The sequence below is a fragment of the Lathyrus oleraceus genome, chromosome 7 (assembly GCF_024323335.1).
Source record: "Lathyrus oleraceus cultivar Zhongwan6 chromosome 7, CAAS_Psat_ZW6_1.0, whole genome shotgun sequence".
NCBI lineage: Eukaryota > Viridiplantae > Streptophyta > Magnoliopsida > Fabales > Fabaceae > Lathyrus > Lathyrus oleraceus.
This window is the reverse complement of record NC_066585.1, coordinates 158,476,988-158,496,635: the sequence shown is the minus strand read 5'-3', so window position 1 is coordinate 158,496,635 and position 19,648 is coordinate 158,476,988. Positions and strand designations below refer to the sequence as shown.

The 19,648-nt window shown below is 33.3% G+C and overlaps 2 protein-coding genes across 4 annotated transcripts; one reads left to right on the top strand and one right to left on the bottom strand.

The window, feature by feature from the left end:
* Positions 1–1,074: 1,074 nt before the first annotated feature.
* Positions 1,075–3,731, top strand: LOC127107128 (transcription factor bHLH144). Its single transcript, XM_051044404.1, has 4 exons — positions 1,075–1,255; positions 1,786–1,921; positions 2,148–2,303; positions 2,462–3,731. Exon 4 carries the CDS (start codon positions 2,766–2,768, stop codon positions 3,489–3,491), a length of 726 nt encoding a protein of 241 aa, XP_050900361.1. The 5' UTR covers positions 1,075–1,255; positions 1,786–1,921; positions 2,148–2,303; positions 2,462–2,765; the 3' UTR covers positions 3,492–3,731.
* Positions 3,732–4,900: 1,169 nt separating this feature from the next.
* LOC127107127 (protein TOM THREE HOMOLOG 1) lies at positions 4,901–17,735 on the bottom strand. Of its 3 annotated transcripts, XR_007795634.1 has the most exons (14): positions 17,366–17,734; positions 16,705–16,755; positions 15,903–15,936; positions 14,660–14,746; positions 14,520–14,571; positions 13,365–13,539; positions 13,135–13,230; positions 8,432–8,492; positions 6,569–6,633; positions 6,306–6,380; positions 6,129–6,204; positions 5,741–5,907; positions 5,549–5,647; positions 4,901–5,282 (listed from the first exon to the last, which is right to left on the bottom strand). XR_007795634.1 is itself a non-coding variant. In XM_051044403.1 (13 exons), the coding sequence occupies exons 1-13, from the start codon at positions 17,468–17,470 to the stop codon at positions 5,259–5,261; spliced, it is 1,068 nt and encodes a 355-aa protein (XP_050900360.1). In that variant the 5' UTR covers positions 17,471–17,733; the 3' UTR covers positions 4,901–5,258. The 3 variants fall into 3 exon arrangements, 2 of the variants coding, with proteins under 2 accessions (XP_050900360.1, XP_050900359.1); XM_051044403.1 differs by lacking the exon at positions 5,549–5,647 and having other exon boundaries at positions 17,366–17,733; XM_051044402.1 differs by lacking the exons at positions 4,901–5,282; positions 5,549–5,647 and having other exon boundaries at positions 5,693–5,907; positions 17,366–17,735.
* Positions 17,736–19,648: the final 1,913 nt, after the last annotated feature.

The following is a 19,648-nucleotide window of genomic DNA, read 5'->3' as shown; positions in this document are numbered from 1 at the left end:
ATTTTTTAAATTTAGACCTATTTTTAAAATTAGAACATGTGTCTGAATTGATTGGGTCGGTCCTGATCTAGGAGAAACCTCTGCATCATAATTTAGTATCTCCTTTCAATTTTTGTAACCTTTGATTTTGATATATTAATAACTTTTTGTTAAGGTTAACAACAAACATCACTCCAACTTAAATACACTTAAAACAGAACAAGTCTGAATAAACAACACGAACAACAAATATCAAAACAGATAAAAATACTTAACTACAATATTTAAAAACAACATTTTTAACTGATTACAACAATTAAACTGATATCATCTAGTTCAAACATCACTTCCCTAGCATCTTTATCATTTTTTACTCGTACTCATCCACGTACAACATTGAGTCTCTCAATACTTCTAATTTTTTCACCTTCTGGTATGTTTTCGTCTAACCAACGAACCAACTCCCTCTTTAGTTGCTCGAAACGACAGATGTTCCAAAACATCGTCTCCATTGGAGGCTTGTCTCTCGAATAAATCACTTTTTCATAGCAGCGACGAAAACGAGACATGTTTGCAATATAATGAAAAGAGATGTGAAAAAATAAATCATACAACACCTCTATTTATAAATAAAAAATTACACAACACACGAAGGTGTCAGACCAATTGGCACCTCCTCTCACTTTTTACACATGGACGCCAATTGGATTGACATCACTATGTGCCGTAGCCAATTCAATTGGCGTCCCACTTTAAAATTAAGGATAGACTCAACTTCATCTGCCACTTACGTCTTAACGTTTTTTTAAGTGAAATAATTTGAAAATTAATCTGAAAATTAAACTTTTATATTTATGTTTGAAAAAAAATAGATTATTTAAGTCAAAAATTCGCATTTTTCGTGAGACAAAATATAAAAAGTGATCTAAACATAAAAAATAATTGAATATCCTATTCTTATAATTGTGCAATTTGTCAACCTCACGGGCACCATCCCTCTTCACGCGTGCTCTAATCGAACGGTCGCCATCACGCCCGCGATAAACGGAAGTGCATTTCCAAGAACAATGCGGATCCGATCCAACGGCTCAGATCATCCATCTTTGACCCATCCCATCACGCCTTCATATCTTGAAAAAGAAATTGCTCCCATTCCCAATCTCAAAACTCTTCTCCGCAAAAAAAAAAATCTACACATTTTCATCTCAACACAACCCTTCTCTGATTCATCCTCAATTTTCTCTCAAATCCTCTTCATTTTCTTCACAAATCTCAGGTCTGGTTTTCTCACTCTGATCCGTTCTCTTCAATTTCTCTTTTCAAATCTATCAAATTTGAAAAACAGTTTTTTTATAGTAATTTTAGTTAAAGTTTCTATTTTTGATACCACAAGAAAGATTTATTTATACGTAAACTGGGTTTTAATTTGCTGATAGTTTTTTCTCTTGAAATTTACTATCTGGTTTGGTACTGTTTCTGATTATGATTCAAAGTTTGTAACTTTATGCTGTAGTTGACTGTAAAATCTGATTTTAGCTTATGGGTATGTAAGTTGAATAGTGGATTGTTTTTGGGATTAGATTGAGGTTTTTTTTTTATGTGTTGATATGAAAATGCTTTGTTAAATTTGAACTGGGTTAAAAACTGATCCTTTTTTGTTTTTCCACTTTGTAAATTGATTTTGGATTTGATTTTGATTTGAGAGGTAGATTGGAGTGAGGTACTCTTTAGGTATCTAGGTTATCTGTTATGTATAGTTGGTTTGGCATTTTAATAGAATCCTAATTTTGATTTTGATACTTTCAGGTCAGAGCTTTGGGTTTATCTTATATTATATTCTGAAATTGAGCTAAATCAAGATGCCGTGGTTTTCCCTTTTCAAGAGAAGTTGTGTTTGCTTGGTGGTGTTTTTTCGCGTGATTCTGTAATTTAATCATCTAAGGTAATGATTTTGTTCTGCTGATCTTCTGCTATCCTTCATAGAATTGTATTTATAACTTTTTCTGATTGGGAATATCATGTAGTAGCTTCTAATTCTATTGCATAAACATAGATACAATACAGTACCTATAGCTACCTTATTTTGATATTGATGAACATTTTATGCTGTACATTGCTTCTTATTTCCTCTGATCTAATGATCTTTTTATCCTCTCTTGTTGCTGCAGGTGATTAGGCTGCAGAGGAACTCCTCTGATCAGGGTTTTTTTTCCTTTTTATTGCCAAAACTACCGGGAGGGTTGAGAATGTTCTTTGCGAAAGTTGACTACATTAAAATGAGTGTTGGAGTTATTGCATACAGTCAATTGATGTTGGTTTGTCAGGTAAATATTTCTTCCTTTTTTTTGGGTTACTATGGAGATGGAATTTGGATTTAAACATCTGGGGAATTTTGCATGTTTCCTCCGGTGTTGCTTGAAAATTGTTGTCTCTTTTATCTATGAAATATTCACCTTATATACAACACCGCATTCTTTTGCAGGCTGAATATTTTCGTCAGTTGCTTAAACCTGTTACGTAGTCTAGCTTCAAGTAACGTTTATTTGGGTAGAGATTGCCTTATATTGAACTGCATCATTAGAAGGTTGTCCAAAAAGACGAAGTTTTAATTTGTAAAAGTTACGATTTTTTTATTAGATGGAATTGGAATAAACTTACCTCCTGCTGTTAAGTTGTTACATCCTGTACGAACATCCATCCAGCTTTAGAACAAAATAATTTCCAGTTGCATAGGCCAAATCAGCATTGCTTCCACGTAATTTAGTGAGAGTGAATTAGATATTATAATGCAGACTCACGAGTATTTTCATCGGGGAAAGGTGGTGCTTCCTATGGCAGATGAAGCCATTGGTACTTATATGAATGCTCAACATACTTCTGCATTTGGTGCAGTTTTACCTCCAGGTGCGAGGCAGATAACGCCCTTTGAAAGGTTTAACTTGCATCCCTCTGAGGTTTGCCCCGAGAATTTCATTGTCTTCGATCAAACAGATCAACAAAACAGGGTTTTGTTCAACCCTGCGGCGACCTACAAGTTTAACAGTCATGGCTTCAACTTCAACACTCATGCATATACTCAGGATTTTGAAAAAGACAAAATTAATCAAATGGAAAGGGAATTGTCGTCTTCTTTTGAAGAGGACTCTAAGGACATTGATGCGTTGATGAGCCTAGACTCAGATGAGCTAGAAGACTATGATGAAGAAGAAGTTAGCACAGCAAGGACTCATGAAAAGGATGAAAGTACATCTGATACTTGCTCAAGCTATTGCACGAAATCAAGGAAGAAAAGGTTGTTATCATCTTCTGTTCAAAACTCTTCGGGTACCAAAGGTTACTGCAGCAGCAGTGAAAAGAAACAACACCAGGAGATGAAGAGGATGGTGAAAATATTGAGAAATATCGTGCCTGGCGGTGGCAATCAAATGGATACCGTCACTGTTTTGGACGAAGCTGTAAAATACCTCAAGTCTCTCAAGGTTGAAGTGGAACAATTTGGAGTTGGACAATGAAAATGTTAATTGGACAATACACTGCAGTGGAACGCCATTTGCTGACCTTCCTCGTTACAATTCGAGGGAGATGCCTTGCAAATTAATAAATGAAACTGACATTTTACTTATTCTGGTCATGTAAGAAAATAATGTAATACTTGTACTTCTACTTGGTGCTTGTTTATTGTTCTGTATGAATTGTTGGGATTATCTGTTATTTCCTAAAACTAATGTTTATTGTGCCTGTTATATTGTGAATGTAATTTACAAGTAATAACCATACATGATTATCTGTTAGCATCTTGGATACGTATTTGCGTGATGCTGTAATGTGCTATGGTAAGAATTCTTTTCTAGGAAGAACACATATTTTGTGCATGCTTTATGAAACAGGGGCTGTTTGAATCTCTGATGTGTAGATTTTCTCTATAATTGTTCTGGTCAACCTTCATTGAAATGTACAAAAGTTGTTTCAAGTAACACAGGTAACTGTCGTATATGCATTAATGTGCACCACTGGCTCCCAATATTGCAGTTAGTGGCGCACCACTGAACCTTTTATTTTCAGTGGCGTTCTAACTTTATGCTAGTATAGGCCCCACTGTGGTCCAAGTTTCATCTCGCTACTACAACTTTTGGTGCCCTGAAATGAATGCTAAACTTAGCTAGTATTAAGACTAATAATTAGAGACCACTTTGGTGCTTTAAAGTTACTTAAGTCTTATCCAAAACGGGTGAGACTTAAGCGACTTCGAAATTTTGTAACTTTGGTGACTTTTAGTTATAGTATTTGGTTATAGAGAAAGTGAAAAAGGGAGGAAAATGACTTTAGTGTGATAGAAAAAGTGAAAAAAAAGGGACAACAATTAAATGAGAAAAAGTATATGTAGGTGAAAGAAACACAGTCATGGTGACTTTGGTTATTCAAAGTCACTGAAGCCTTACTGAAACGGGTTTACCCACAATGTTGTAACTACCAGCAAAAGAATCTATCATTACCGAAACGGGTTTACCCGAAAGTTATGTCTTTTCAATAAGATGTCATCCAAACTCTAATATTGAGTTTAATTGAATAGTAGTAGCTTTTCTTTATTTAAATATAACGAGTCTTTTTTTGTGTTTTTTTAAGAAATCGTTTTAAAAAAAACCATTGAGTAAATATACAGATCTTAAAAAAATAATCTAAAAAAAAGTTGTTTTTAGAAAACTTATGAAAATTGATATTTGATAAAAAAATTGAAAAATTATTTAGTTAAAAATAGCTTTATACATTTCATAAAAACCTGTAAAGATAACATCTAAATTATAAAATGTTAAAATTCTATTTATATTTTAACAAACGGGTCCTTCATTAATATTGTATCAGATTTGAACTTCATTTTCTTTAAATACCCTAAATATCAATCGATCAAGTCATGCCATATGGGTAGAAACTTGAAACAACATCCTCTGAGATATTAATTCAGTTCGCAAGCAGGTTGGAAGAACATGCTCGCTGGTCAACATTTATATTCACATCAAGCAAGTGTTTTTGATTCCAAACCACAACTGCTTCCCAAAACTTGTATAGCTCTAAACAAATTTTCATATATCAAATCGCAGCTATATACAGTTAGATTTAAAACGCAAGAACATTGGGATTGGAAAGTGCTTGCATCCACCGTCATCATTTTTTCTTTTTTTTCTCTTTTATCGTCGCTTTACGGTTAAAAGTATTGCCAACAAACTCCAATTAGCTGTGCCCAAAATCCGGCAGAACTAGAAGATATACATGCAAAAGTCAACTCATATTGGACTAGCTCTTGATGTCTGCAAAAAAGACAGCATTTATGTCACTACACAATTCTTTATGTAGGTTAATCTGCAGCAAAGTTACAAACACAACAACAAAGTAGAAAAGAAAAGACATGCCTGAGTTAAACTAACTCTAAGGAAACTAGTTCCAGGAGTAGATGAAAGGGTACAAGATGTGATATAAAGATAAAGAATGGCAACCAATAAAAACCATTGAGGTAAGACAAAAGCATAACTAGATGTATTATTTCTGTCTATGCTCGATCGACATTCAACTTCACCTTGTGACTTATGTGATGACACTTGTCAGAAACAATGATGAATTTGAATCTTAAAGCCTCAACCGTCAAGAGCAATCCATGTAAAAAATTATTTTTCTACTGATAAAGGACAAGATAAGGGGGAAAAATTCAGAATCAACTGAATACTGCAAAGGTAATTTAACCAAAGGACAGGATTCGTGATATAGGGACCTGATTCTGCGTGCTTGTTGCAGTAGTCCAGCTCTGAGGATGATGAACATCAACTGAGCTATTAGCAACAAAAGCTATTATACTTGATTCTTCTAGTGATCCAGTATCTTCTGCAGGTGGTAATTCTCTCATTACCCACATCACCACTGCTGAAGGTATTGATGAACCTGGAAACAATGTGAGCTTCAGAGTTAAAGGAGAGTGAACTGTTTCAAAAAGCAATCAATATACAATTTGAATGGATAACGTCAATAAAATATTATAGGCAGCAGGCCAGGTATAACTTTTTCCAAAGACAGTCATTACTCTCATTACTCGTAAAAGGAAAGAATAAAAGATTCCAGCAACTGAACTTTGAGACGATAACTATATTGTTAAAAGAACATACCCACAAAAAAATACAAAATCAGCAGAAGGGGTGAATAAACATCATCCATGCGCTGCTGATGCCAGTGAAACATCATCTGCAATAATAATAAAATAATAATGTGACGGGTAGTTTATGAAATTTTAACTGTTTTATCAAGAATAAAAAAACTCTCGCAAATAGTTAACTTATACGTACAGGAATGTCCGTAAAAAGTTCTACACAGGAACTTGATGTGAAGCATAGTACAGAGACCATAGTTAAACCTGCAACCTGATAAAATAGAATACTTTCAATAATTAATACACAAGCACAAGCCTGAGCCACTGTCTCTACAGACGTGCTGTTATTTAAAATAAACATCTAAAGTATGAATCAGATACAAATTAAGATAAAGTACAGGCAACAAGAATATCAGATGCCCCTAAAAATTAAAAAAAGTTCAAACAGAAATCTAGTACCTTCCCCATTTCAGATGAAGGTTTTTCAGCTCTCACTTTTCTCATCTTCAAGCATAATAGGATTCCTGCAAAGGAACAATACCGCAAAAGTCATAATGAAAAACTATGTCTAAAAAACCAGGCACCTCATTACTCTGTACTCACTAGTGATTAACATTACAACCAGTAAAAATTATTGACTTGCACTTATTTAAGTGGATTAAATATGTTTTTAGATCCTTCTAAATATCTCAATAAATATCTCAAATTTTGTTTTTAATCCCTCAAAATATTTCCTTCAAAAAACGGTCATCCTAAAATTTTTGATCCACACTAGTAGCCCCTCTTGCAACTTAGCAACAAACTTTACAACTTAAAGTCAAAATTAGCGACCGTTTTATTACTTAGCAACTGAATTAGCAACGGTTTTAGTATTAAAGACCAAAAATATAGATGAAAAATTTTATGAGGACCATTCTTCGAAAGAAATATTTTGAAGGCTAAAAACAAAATTTGAGATATTTAGGAGGACCACAAACATATTCAATCCTATTTAAATTATAAACCCATCCAAAGCTGTCACGTAATGGATTTTTACTTGCAAATAGAAATTTCCTTCTATGAATGATATTTATGCAGAAAAAGAGTCGAAAATCATACGCTCAAATTAATTTTATGATTTTATTCTTTTGAAAAATCATGTTATTGGTGCAAAGTATCCACTAACTTTATCGATAATCTTTAGTGGAGTCTTCGCTCCCAACCACATTTTTTCCATCCTCAAGGCTTGAATCAACATAATGTTGATGTGCTATGATTTTATTTAGGATTGATTTTCCAAAGAAATTGGGCTCATAATATGTTCGAATTTGGTATCATTATCATCTTGATGCTCACCGAACATTACCCTAAAATGACTATTATTCTGGAGAATAAACATTTCTTTTGTTAAGAACAGAGTACTAGCCCAGTGTATCCTAACCCCCTTTGTAATATTTTCGCCTCAAATTATTTGTCCCTTTAAAATACTAATGCGACATTTATTAAATTTTCCCACTAATACACCCTTATTTGTTGTATTTCAACATAACTAACTACTTCACTAACTATAGTAAGGGTATTTTATCATTGTAATCAACATAAGTAATCTAAATTTTAAAAAATGTGCAAAACTCAAAGGGGAAACTTAAAATGAGACAGAGGGAGTACCATATGAGCAATCTCTTTTTTATAATAACCTTTGTCTCATATTTTTGTTTTGATAAACAAGGAAAGATAACCAATTTATAACAGCAGAATATGAGAACGCATGGAGTTCATATCCCACATGTAATATGTATAATCTAAAATTCATTTGATTTGGAGCCAGCTTGTTACAACTCATTTTATAACAAGTTACTTTTTCATAAAAAAATAATCACTTTTGAAAGTGTCCATTCGTTTGTTACAAATTCTATAAAAAAAATTAGAATCTGAAAATAATTTAAAACTGCTTAAAATGAGAAGTTGTTTTGAAAATAATTTAAAACTGCTTCAAATGAGAAGTTGTTTTGAATACCTTCTCTTAAAGATTGTTTTTTTAACTAAGTCATTTTAAAAATGTGATTTTCGTATTGATAAACAAACACACACTTTTTTTATAAAAAATATCAAAAAAAAAAATCCCTTGAGCATCAAAATCACTTCCTTTTTTAATCCTTAATAAACAGGCCCTTAACATTAACCATGATAAACAGCTGAAATATATAGAGGTTCATGAATTGATTTGTGCTCATGCATTTACATAAAAACGCAAATTAGTACACCCTCTCAAGCAAGAGAAGACAATCAACTTCAAACCTACTTAACTTAGAATGGAAAACAGATAGAATAACAGTTGCTCACCATAACATGCCAGCGCTGCTCCTAAGAGAAGCATTCCAATAGCAGACACATCCAGGTATACCTACATGAGATCTTTAGCCTATCAAAACATGCATGAAAAGATTGTTGGCAGACTAAGAAAACATCCATGGTTCATCAAAACTATGGCATCTAAGCTTATCATATGAATTCACCCTCACCCAATCAACCTATACAACAGTTCTTCATGCTCTTTTTCGATAAGAAAACTAAAAGAACTCCCAAATATTTCTATTTAAAGCCAGCTATACTTTTGGAAGAAACAAGTGTCGGTTACACAGGGCACATAACCATTGTAAAATCTGATTGTTTCGTTCAAATGAGTTTCTTCATTAAAAAATGTTCACAATAATATTTTGACTGGAGTTATTAATCTCGGATAGTGGAGCGGAGCGGCCGACACCAAAAATGGGATAACGGATAGTGGGATATCTTTTGTTGACTTTTTAGAATTGACTATTTTTTGGACTACATATAAGAATAATCTATACAAATAACACAACCCCTATAAAAGGTTTATAAAAATCAAATTAATAAAATAATAATGGATTAAGGACTTAATTATTTGTTCTGATATATTATTATTATTATTTTTATTATTAGTGTTATTATTTTTATTAAGTGTTCTATAGTTGTTTGTGAGGAGGTAAGTGAGTATTCAACTTTTTTTTACGGCTGTACGTAGCTGTTGTAATGTTGATAAGGGTACAACACTGAACAAATTAATTACTTTTGACTTTCCAACGCTTTCTTTTATCAATAAAAAATGGATTCAGCACTTATCCTCTACCTCTTACTCTTCTTTTTATTCTTCTTTCTATTCTTCTTTCTTTTCAAAATCGTATATGCACAGAAAAAAGTAAAAAAAAAAAAAAAAAAACAGTCAACCACTCCATGCGGGCCATGACCCACGAACCCGGCGAAAGCGCCCACGATCTGAATCTGTGAAACGCACCATGAATCAGCCGCGGAGGGTGGCCGCTCCGGCCGAAACGCCCGGGATCTCGCCGATTGCGGCCACGATTCATAACTCTGATTTTGACCCAATCAAATCAGTAGAAGAATATAAGTTTGGCTTGGCTTTGAGTCGAGATGGGTTCTCCAAATACAAACACGTCGAAGTCCCACATTAACTACAGATAAGGCATAAGTAATGGTTATAAGGCTTAACTACAGATAAGGCATAAGTAATGGTTATAAGGCTTGGCCATTATTCACCTTAAATTTTGGTTTTGTGGGATTGAGTTAGGCCCTAAGTCAAATTTAATGATAGTATCCGAGACTATACTATTTCTGTTATGGAACTAGGTTCCCTGATATTCCAGTGCATTAGGAAGGGGTATAGAGATTCTTGTTATTCCACCCACATTATTGCCTATAAGGCTCGAGTAGTCCTCACTTTACAAATTAATTTTGAGGGATTAAGTTGGGCTCAAAGCTCTAATTCTAAGATATTATTAGGGAGTTGGGTCAAGAAGTTCCCTGCATAGCAATGGGAGCTCTACACTTTTTCTACTGTAATTTCCCTTTCCTTTTCTCAAATAAAAAAAAATCTCCATGTAGATAGCAGCAGCAGCTCCTACCCTGATCTCTTTTTCTTGCCAAGAAAAAATAATATTGATTTAGTTGATAAGGGTCTTTCATATGTTAAAACTTTTGTATGTGAAATCAAAATTAAACACAAGCTACTTAACACATAATAAATGTAAACTTAGGTTTTCTAATTAAAAATTATAAATGAACAATCTTTTACTTCCTATTTGAAAAACAAAAGAAACAGAGGCAGTAGTTTAGAGAAAAAGTCATTGCCAGCTTTTATGCTAGTATATGGCATGCTACTAAGAAAAAGAACAATCTTTTACTTCCTATTTGAATAACAAAAGAAATAGAGACAGTAGTTAAGAGCAAGTATCATTGCAAACTTTTACGCTAGTATATGCTATTAGAGATATATATGTTAGCTTAGTGTAAAGCCTCTAACTAACTGTGCTGAGTCAGCACAGTTAGGGTTTACTAAAGTATTCTGTTTCAACAGTATTGTAACTAACTTTCAAAATACAAAGTTCACATTTTCACAGTTCAGTTTCTCTCTCTTCTCTTCTTCTTCTCTGATTCTCTGTACTTCTTTGGTTTCTATTATGGTATCAGAGCCTTTGGGTGTGCTTGTTATCCACACCTTAGGCCTTATTCTCCTCACAAATTTAACTTTCATTCCCAAGAGTGTATCTTCTTGGGATATTCCTCAAGTCACAAAGGCTACAAATGCCTTGCCTCCAATCGAAGAATTTACATCTCTAAGGATGTAATTTTTCATGAGTCCAAATTTCCCTATCCATCTCTTTTCCCAACTCAATCCTCCCCTTCTCCTACCAATACTGTTCTTCCTTGTCCTTTTCCCATGGTTCCTAACCTTTCTATCTGTCCCTCCTTGTATATCCTCATCCAGCCGATCACATCATGCCTCTTTATCAGGCTCATCCTCCACTGCCTCTTCCTCAGGCACCTCTTCAGACATGTCTGCTTCTTCAGCATCTCCCCCTGTTAATCACAATTATAATTTACCTAATTCTGCACAGCCTGAACCTGAGTCAGCTACATCTAGTTCTGCATCCCAGTCTGAACCTGAGTCCTCTTCCTCATCTACAACACCACCTGCTACACCCTTACCCTTTCTTCATCCTCAAAACACTCATCCTATGGTTACTAGAAGCAAATGTGGGATTGTGCAACCAAGGTTGCATCCCACTCTGCTTATCACTGAACTAGACCATCTTCCTATAAATTGGCCATGAAAGATCCCAAGTGGTTAGCAGCTATGAATGATGAATATTCTGCATTAATGAGAAATCAAACCTGGACTCTCACTCATTTACCACCTAAAAGACATGCCATTGGCTGTAAATGGGTGTTTCGGATTAAGCAAAATCCTGATGGAAGTATGAATAAGTACAAAGCTAGGTTGGTGGCCAAAGGCTTTCACCAACAACATGGCTTTGACTTTACAGAAACTTTCCCCTGTAGTGAAGCCAGTCACAGTTAGGGTTATTCTAACTATTGCAATTTCTAAAGGCTGGCACATCACTCAACTTGATGTGAACAATGCCTTCCTAAATGGCATTCTAGATGAGGAGGTATATATGCAGCAGCCTCTTGGTCTTGAAAGTGCTGACTCCACCATGGTGTGCAAATTGAACAAGACCCTGTATGGTATTAAGCAGGCACCTAGGGCCTGGTTTGAGAGATTAACTATGGCACTCAAAGGTTTTGGGTTTGTGTCAAGCAAATGTGACCCCTCCCTCTTCACTCTTGTCACTCCCACATACACAACTTACATGCTTGTATATGTTGATGATATTATCATCACTGGTAATTCCTCCACTCAAATTCAACAACTCATCACAAAACTTCACTCTCAGTTTGCTTTAAAGCAGCTTGGCAAATACATCAAAGATCTTTTGTCTAAAGCTAACATGTCTGATGCTAAAGGAGTCCCTACTCCTATGATCTCAAGCCTGAAGCTCTCAAAACATGGCACTAACTTGATGTCTGAACCTTCATTTTACAGGTCCATAGTGGGTCCACTTCAGTATGCCACCATCACAAGACCAGAAATTTGCTATGTTGTAAACAAAGCATGTCAGTTCCTCTCTCAACCTCTTGACAGTCACTGGGTTGCTGTCAAAAGAATTCTTAGGTACCTCAAAGGTAGTCTCCATCATGATCTACTCTTACAACCTGCCACTACTCAGGTTCCTATTTCAATTCAAGGTTTGCTGATGCAGACTGGGGTGCTGACCCTGATGACAGGAAATCCACATCTAGCTCATGTATTTTTCTGGGTCCAAATCTTGTTTCTTGGTGGTCCAAAAAGCAAACTCTTATAGCTAGATCCAGTACTGAGGCTGAATATAGAAGCCTTGCTAATTCAGCCTCTGAAGTGCTTTGGATACAATCCCTTCTAGCAGAACTTCATGTGCTATTTACTACTCCTGTGCTGTTCTGTGATAATCTCAGTACAGTTGCACTGTCTCACAATCCTGTGCTCCATGCAAAAACCAAGCACATGGAACTTGACATATTTTTTCTTTGGGAGAAAGTTCTCAGCAAGACATTGATGGTTCAGCATGTTCCTGCCTTTGATCAATATGCTGATCTTCTCACAAAACCCCTGTCTCCCCTTCGTTTTCTGCAGCTTAAAGACAAGCTTCAAGTTCAGGATAAGTCCACTCTTGTTCAGAGGACCCTCCTTTTGAGGGGAAGCTATTAGAGATATATGTGTTAGCTTAGTGTAAAGCCTCTAACTAACTGTGCTGAGTCAGCACAGTTAGGGTTTACTATAAGTATTCTGTTTCAACAGTATTGTAACTAACTTTCAATATACAAAGTTCACATTTTCACAGTTCAGTTTCTCGCTCTCTTTCTCTTCTTCTTCTCTGTTTTTCTGTACTTCTTTGGTTTCTATTATATGCCATGTTACTAAGAAAGTCAGAATGGCGCATGGCATCATAGGTTATAAATAACAACCATTACCAGAAACTTTTTCCATTAGATGAGACTGATTACAAGAGTCAATCAATGGCATTGCACTCTGTCATAAGCTAAATCCTCTGCATGTCATTTAGATCTAAGTATTTTTTTAACGCACTATGGATTATATAGAACAGAACAAGTTACAGCATCTATACCCGAGCTGCCACTTCAGAGTCAATGGGATTCTTTCCTAGCCCGATCCAGATTATTACAGCAAATGCCATTATGGTGATGAGAACTAGCAACATAACCTGGAAAATCATATCAAAGTCATTCTATTTGAAGGAAATACTTAGTGAAGTTTATGTGTCAAAATTAAGGACAAAAGGATACGACAAAAATCAGAGCTACATGAGAAAAATGAATATCTTTGTGTTCCTCATACCAAAATCACAATCTTTTGACGGTGTCCGAGACGAGAAAAACGAATAGGAAAACACTTTCTATGTCTATCCCTGTTTGTTAAATTTGCTTCATACGGAGACTTTCCCAGCAAAGGTTCCTCAGAAAAACTTCCTTCATAGTCATCGTCATCGTTTGGCTGATGGCATAGGTCAACCCTGCAAAAGAAACCCAAGTACAACGTAGAAAGTAGTACATATTTAGACAATAGCCTAAAATTATATTAGATATACATATTTGTAGGTGTTGCTCAATTCTTATTCAACAAAGCACTTTAGTGTCATGTTAATGATAGCAGATGACGTGTAGAGTTAGATAATCAAGTATTACATTCAAAAGTGGGGACCGAGCTTCCTACAGACAAAGAACCCTTTCCCCCTCACCAAACAAACCTCATTGACCGCCTTGAATTTTCACATGTTTTAACTTTCGGTTAAATTTGTTTTCATCAACCAATCTTTTTTATTTTTACTTTAAAATATCAATATCAAAACCACACTATGCACCCACCATAAAATATAATCAAGCTTTATGATACATCACTTTAGTCATTCTCTAATTTTGATTCATTTTGTAACTCCAGGGATCGTTATCCTTACAAGACATTGTAAAGAGAAAAAGAAATAATAAAAATTGAAAATTAACATTAGTGTTTTATTTTGCAACAGCAATCAATGTAATACCTAATTAAAAAAATTTGATTGCACAATATTTATTTGCCGGAGTCTAACATAAAATTTCTGCTTTAGAGGGTACACGTATCATCTTATACTTTAAGTTTAATCAAGTTCATATTTGTATGATCTGATTCAAGAGTCCAGTTCAATTATTTAACAAAAATAGTGGACACAATAGAAATGGTATAAAACAAGAAATGCCAGTAAAATAAATTAGAACACAATACTACCTCAAAGTCTCAAAATGCCAAAAGAAAATAATAATTGTTCTGCTGCCAACTCAGAAAACAAAACCTAACTGTCAGTGTGTATATACTTATGCACGTGTCATTCTAAAAAAGTCATGCTTGTTTGTGATATATATACTAATACAGTAAACAACTTTCTATAAGAATTTTTAGCCAACACTACTTGTCAGGAAAAAATAATTAAATATTTTAACAATAAGCAAGGTAACATACCAGAAGGATAAAAGAAGAAGAAATGCTGCAAAAAAAAGTACTTTGGGGAGTGCTGCAAAACAATTTTCAGCAATTTAAATATTTTAACCAACAATAAAAGCTTATCACTGGTGTCCGGATAATACAGAACAGAGGCATACCCATAAAAATGAAACCAAAAGAGTGTGACCAATATGTCCATCCCTTGCAAGAAGCAAGAAGTATCAATGCCAAATAAATGAAGTAACCTGAAATTTGAAATCAAAAAGTTCGGATGACAGAGAAATCAAGGTGGATGGGCAAAACTAATTATTATTGCAGATGAATTTTGTGATAATTAACTAAAACAGAACCATTTCGCACATTGGATAATAACTGTATCATGTTGTTATTAATGAGTTGTGTTTCTACATGGAAGAATTGGGTAAGCAGGCAATCCACACGTGATATCAGACATAGCAGAGCATCAGATTGTCAAAAGTCAGACTTACCAAGTTTATATTATGATGATGAAGAAGCATGAGTAAGAAATATGCTAGGTGTTTGCTAGTTAGTTGCTTAGTTAGGTTGGGATAAATAGAAAAAATAAGGCCCGTTGCCTATACATATGAGAACAGGTTGGAAGGGGCATCAAACTTGTCATTTGTGAGAGAATTGAGGCATTTGGGTGTATGGAAGTTCATACTCTTGAAGTTTTGCAAGTTTGTAGCTGTATTCAAGGGTTTTGGTTTGGATAGTGTATGTTAAGAGTTCCCACGTTGGAAGAGATATGACTTTAAAATGAGTTTTATAAATGGAAGGCATCCTCACTTTCAAACCGGTTTTCTAAGGGTTGAGCCCAACCAATTTCCAAGAGTGTCTGCTGAAGGATTAAAGAGCTGTTCCAGGTTTAACAAGAACTAAGAAGCACATTCTTGGAGAACTGGGGAAAGAGTTTGCAAGTTTAAAGAAACAACTCAAAGACGACATCTCCGAATCCCATTCTTACAAGCAGATGATGCATATTAATGGTTGATTCAGCTTGTGTAGCATTTAGAAATAAAGGGAAAGAATGAAAGGAAGTTGCAGTTTGCTGTGGAAGCACTAGAAGGACATGCCTTGCCAACCATTGGCATCAACGGTGGGAAGTTAGTAATCCTAGAGCGTTATGGCACAGTTGTGAACAAAACCTATCTAAATCCAATCATTTATTATATAACAATAGTAATTATATACAATAAAGTAATATATAAAATATCAGGATGGCCTCACATATTGTTGAAAAATATGAAATAATAAAAGACTCAATCAAACCATTAAAAAAAGGAAACGATAACAAATTAGCAACTGTGACCTAAAATATATGTTTGCAGCGTGCTAACCACTATAAAATAGATTTGAACATTACAAGTATATACAACTAACCCGAGTTAGAAGAGCCAATCAATAGATGAAACACCTGCAACTCATTATATTTACATTTCATGAGAATCTAATAAATTTAACAGAAGCTGGTGTAGTAGCAAGTAATAAACCTAGATTAACGAGTGACAAGAAAACAAAATACCAACAGAAAAGTCATATACTCATAAAAGCTCAAAGAATAAGAACTAGAAGTAGCACATTCCTAAGTGCAATTTACAAATCCCGGATACGTATATGTTAGTGCATGTCTACCCATTCTTATTATAAGGCCAGCAGTGAAATTAGCTTATGCAGACACATGAATATTACAATGTGACTAGAATTTGTTGCATGCATTGACCATTTAAGATACAGACAGAAACACCCCACACCACCAACAAAAATAAGAAAGGATAGGTAGCAAAAAGAGAGAAAAAAGGGTCTGAGAAATCTAGAGTGAAGGGGGATGATATTACCGTCTATAAAGTAACAAACAGATAGTTACTTAAATAGGAAAAAAATGCATATTCTTCCAGCTTTTTACTATAAACACACAAGACAATTGATTTATATCCTGATTTTAAAATGAATGTTGAGTTGAAAAGGCTCTCAAATCTTGATAATTGGTATAGCATAGCAAAGACATAATTCCAATGCACAATTATCTGCAGTGGGAGACTACAGTATTAATCAGTATGTAGTGGACTGTCACAAATCACTTATTAGTTATTATTGCATTCACAAACTAAACAAGTTCATCCATTTAGAAAAGATCATGTCAAAGTAGCAATCCGAAAAATAGTAGCTTGGTAAATGCACTTACTTTTTGCCGAGTCCAACCATGCTCTGAACTTCTCAAGTGAATCCTCAACAACTGGAGTAGCCAAATAAAAAACTCACAGTGAGTACAAGGAACTCAAATCTCAGTTTCCCAGAGTTAATGCTATGAATTACCATCTCAAACCTTAGTCATGAACAGAATGAAAATCAAGTTGTTCAAGTAAAGAAGTAAAATTAAGATTGAGTTGATCGAGTTAATTATACATAAAAACCAAACCCTGCTTCACAATTTCACCATGCCAACACAAACCACTACTCATTCAACATAACACACACTTTTTCCATACTAATGATTATTACATACTGAAATGGGATTTATAAAAGTCTACAATCAAATATTTATTAGAAATTAATTTCACTAATTAAATAGTTTCAATTGTATGGTTTATCAAAGTCTTTAAGGCATTAAAAACACAATTAACATAAACATCACACACACACACACATCAAGTGATTGAATTTGATAATCAGAAGGAAACGGTCAAAATCTACAAAAATGCATGATACAAAATCTGAATTCATTCCAAACAATTCTACACATTTTCATATACCTAGTTCTTCATTCATCATTCTCCCAACAATTAAACAAAAAGAAAAACCTAAATTGATAACAAAATAAAGAATCCGAAAATGCCTAAAAATACCTGAAGAGTGGCAATGAAAGCAAGAATCACATGAACGAAAGCAAGCACGGGAATGACAGCGTTGAGAGGATACGGGAAGCAATGGCCGCCACCAAATCCCGCCATGGCACGGAACTATTGAAGGAAGAAAAAAGAGGTTTTGTACTTTCACAGAGATCTATGTATCTATATGTATATCTATATATCTATGCGTGTGCACGTAAGAGAGAGAGCGTTAGCAGCACCGCCACATGACATAGCAGCAGAAGCGGATTTTGCGGAGAGGGTAAAATGGGAAAAGCAGAAATGAATCTGTTGTGATTTTGTGATAACAATGGGAACGATGGTGCCAGCAAGAATTGTTGTGTGGAGAAAAAAAAACGTCTCTTTCTTTATTTTCTTTCCCTTTCGATTTTTTTATTTTATTTATGATTATTTATGATTATTTATGATATTTATGATGGTGAAGAATTGATTTAATAATGATAATTATTAGGTCTTGAATTTTGATTAACCCACGTTTTCTTTAACTCGCGAGTAACTGCTTTTGTCAAAGTCAATTGGTTAAGAGTTTAAAAGTTGTAAATATCAAAGTTAGTACTACACGAGCACGAGTTTAGAGATACCTACAACAATGAAAGTCTATGGATGATGCTAACCAATGTCCAGGACATCAGTTAAGAATTCTTAATAAAATTTAAAGATATAATAGAAAAAATAAATCAATTATTTAAATAGATTTATATTATGATAGAAATGAATTATACTACCATTGAACAGAGAGGGAGTAATTATGGTGAATTTTTTTTATATGAATTAAATTTATTAGTTGAATGAACTTCAATCTTTTATCTTTAAAATTTGAGACACATATTAATCTTGTAATATAGTATGGAAATACTTTTTCAATCTCATATTAAATGTGACATTTGAATTGTAGGTGGTTCATTAAGAAAGTGATTAATTTAATAGATTTTTAATGATAAAATATATTATTAATATTACCTCCGTTTTTTATTATAAGTTATTTTGAAAAAATATTTTGTATCATAATATAAGTTATTTATAATATTAATAAATTATTAATGTTATTTTTTATATTATATATTTAAATATTTATTATTCTCTCTATTTTTAATTATGTCAGTTTGTCTTTTCAATATTTTTAATAAAGAATAATTTTGTAAAATTCTTCGTAATTTTTCTTTTTCATACCATAATTATTATATTTTTAATATGGATAAAAAGTCAAAAATAAATTATAATAAAAAATAGAGAGAGTATTATTTACTAATAAAAAACTATTATTAATGGTAATTAATTGAGTAACTAAATGGATTAAAATTTGATAATTAAGAATATATTATTGGAAAGTAACAATAATTGTTATATTTATATTTTAAGTGATAAATATTTTGAGATGGGGAAATTTTTTAAATGTTACACTTATTATAACATGGGGCGTAAAAACATATTTTAAAATATTTTTTAATTAACTATTTTGATTGTACGTAATGGTTTATAAGAAAAACAATATTTCATTCTTATCAAGAAAGTTTAGTTTTTTTTTGTCTTTTTTAAAGAATATTTTATGAGAAAAATGTTTTGATTAGTTGTTGTTACTATGTAATTTGTATTTAATTTTATTTTGAAAAATATGCATTTTATAAAAAAATTGTTTAAACGAAATAAAATTGATGTTTTGTTCTTATTCTTGTTACAAGAAAAATGAATATTTTTTATTTATAAATCGTTAAGGAGAAGTACTTTATGTTTTTTTACAATAACATGTATTTTTTTTACAATAACGTGTGTTTTATTTTATTTTTACAATATCATGTATTTTATGTTAATCATTATCAAATATATTTTTTATTAGTCAATTTTATTGTGAAATTAAAAGGTTTAACTATATAAAGACTTTATCATTGTAAAATCTGATAACATATCAACCATATATAAAATATTAAAGTGTGGAATAAAGAACAAAGACAATCAAATTAAATGTCTTCAAGCAAAAATTAAACTGACAAATATTATAAGCAAATCCACAACAAGTAAGAAAAAGATAAAAGATTAGTACACACAAAACTTGTTTACCCAATTCGATAAAATTATTCTCCATGAGATTCCTCATTATGTTGTAAAAAGGAGTTCTACAACTTCCTCATTTAAGTACTGATTGAGAGAGGCGTTATGCATATCAAATATATAGTCTTAGACTTAATCTGATGGTTCCAAGAAGGGATAAGGAATCATGGATACTCACATATTCATCAACAAATATCATAGAGTTTCTTGATT

What these genes read in the sequence shown, in the direction of transcription:
- LOC127107127 (XM_051044402.1), bottom strand. Translation starts at nt 17,470, where the DNA reads ATGGCGGGATTTGGTGGCGGCCATTGCTTCCCGTATCCTCTCAACGCT. An exon ending in ATGGTTGGACTCGGCAAAAA is followed by an intron (nt 15,937 to 16,704) that starts GTAAGTGCATTT and finishes AATGAGTTGCAG; the next exon opens with GTGTTTCATCTATTGATTGG. An exon ending in TTTTGGTTTCATTTTTATGG is followed by an intron (nt 14,572 to 14,659) that starts GTATGCCTCTGT and finishes ATTGTTTTGCAG; the next exon opens with CACTCCCCAAAGTACTTTTT.
- LOC127107128 (XM_051044404.1), top strand. Translation starts at nt 2,766, where the DNA reads ATGCAGACTCACGAGTATTTTCATCGGGGAAAGGTGGTGCTTCCTATG.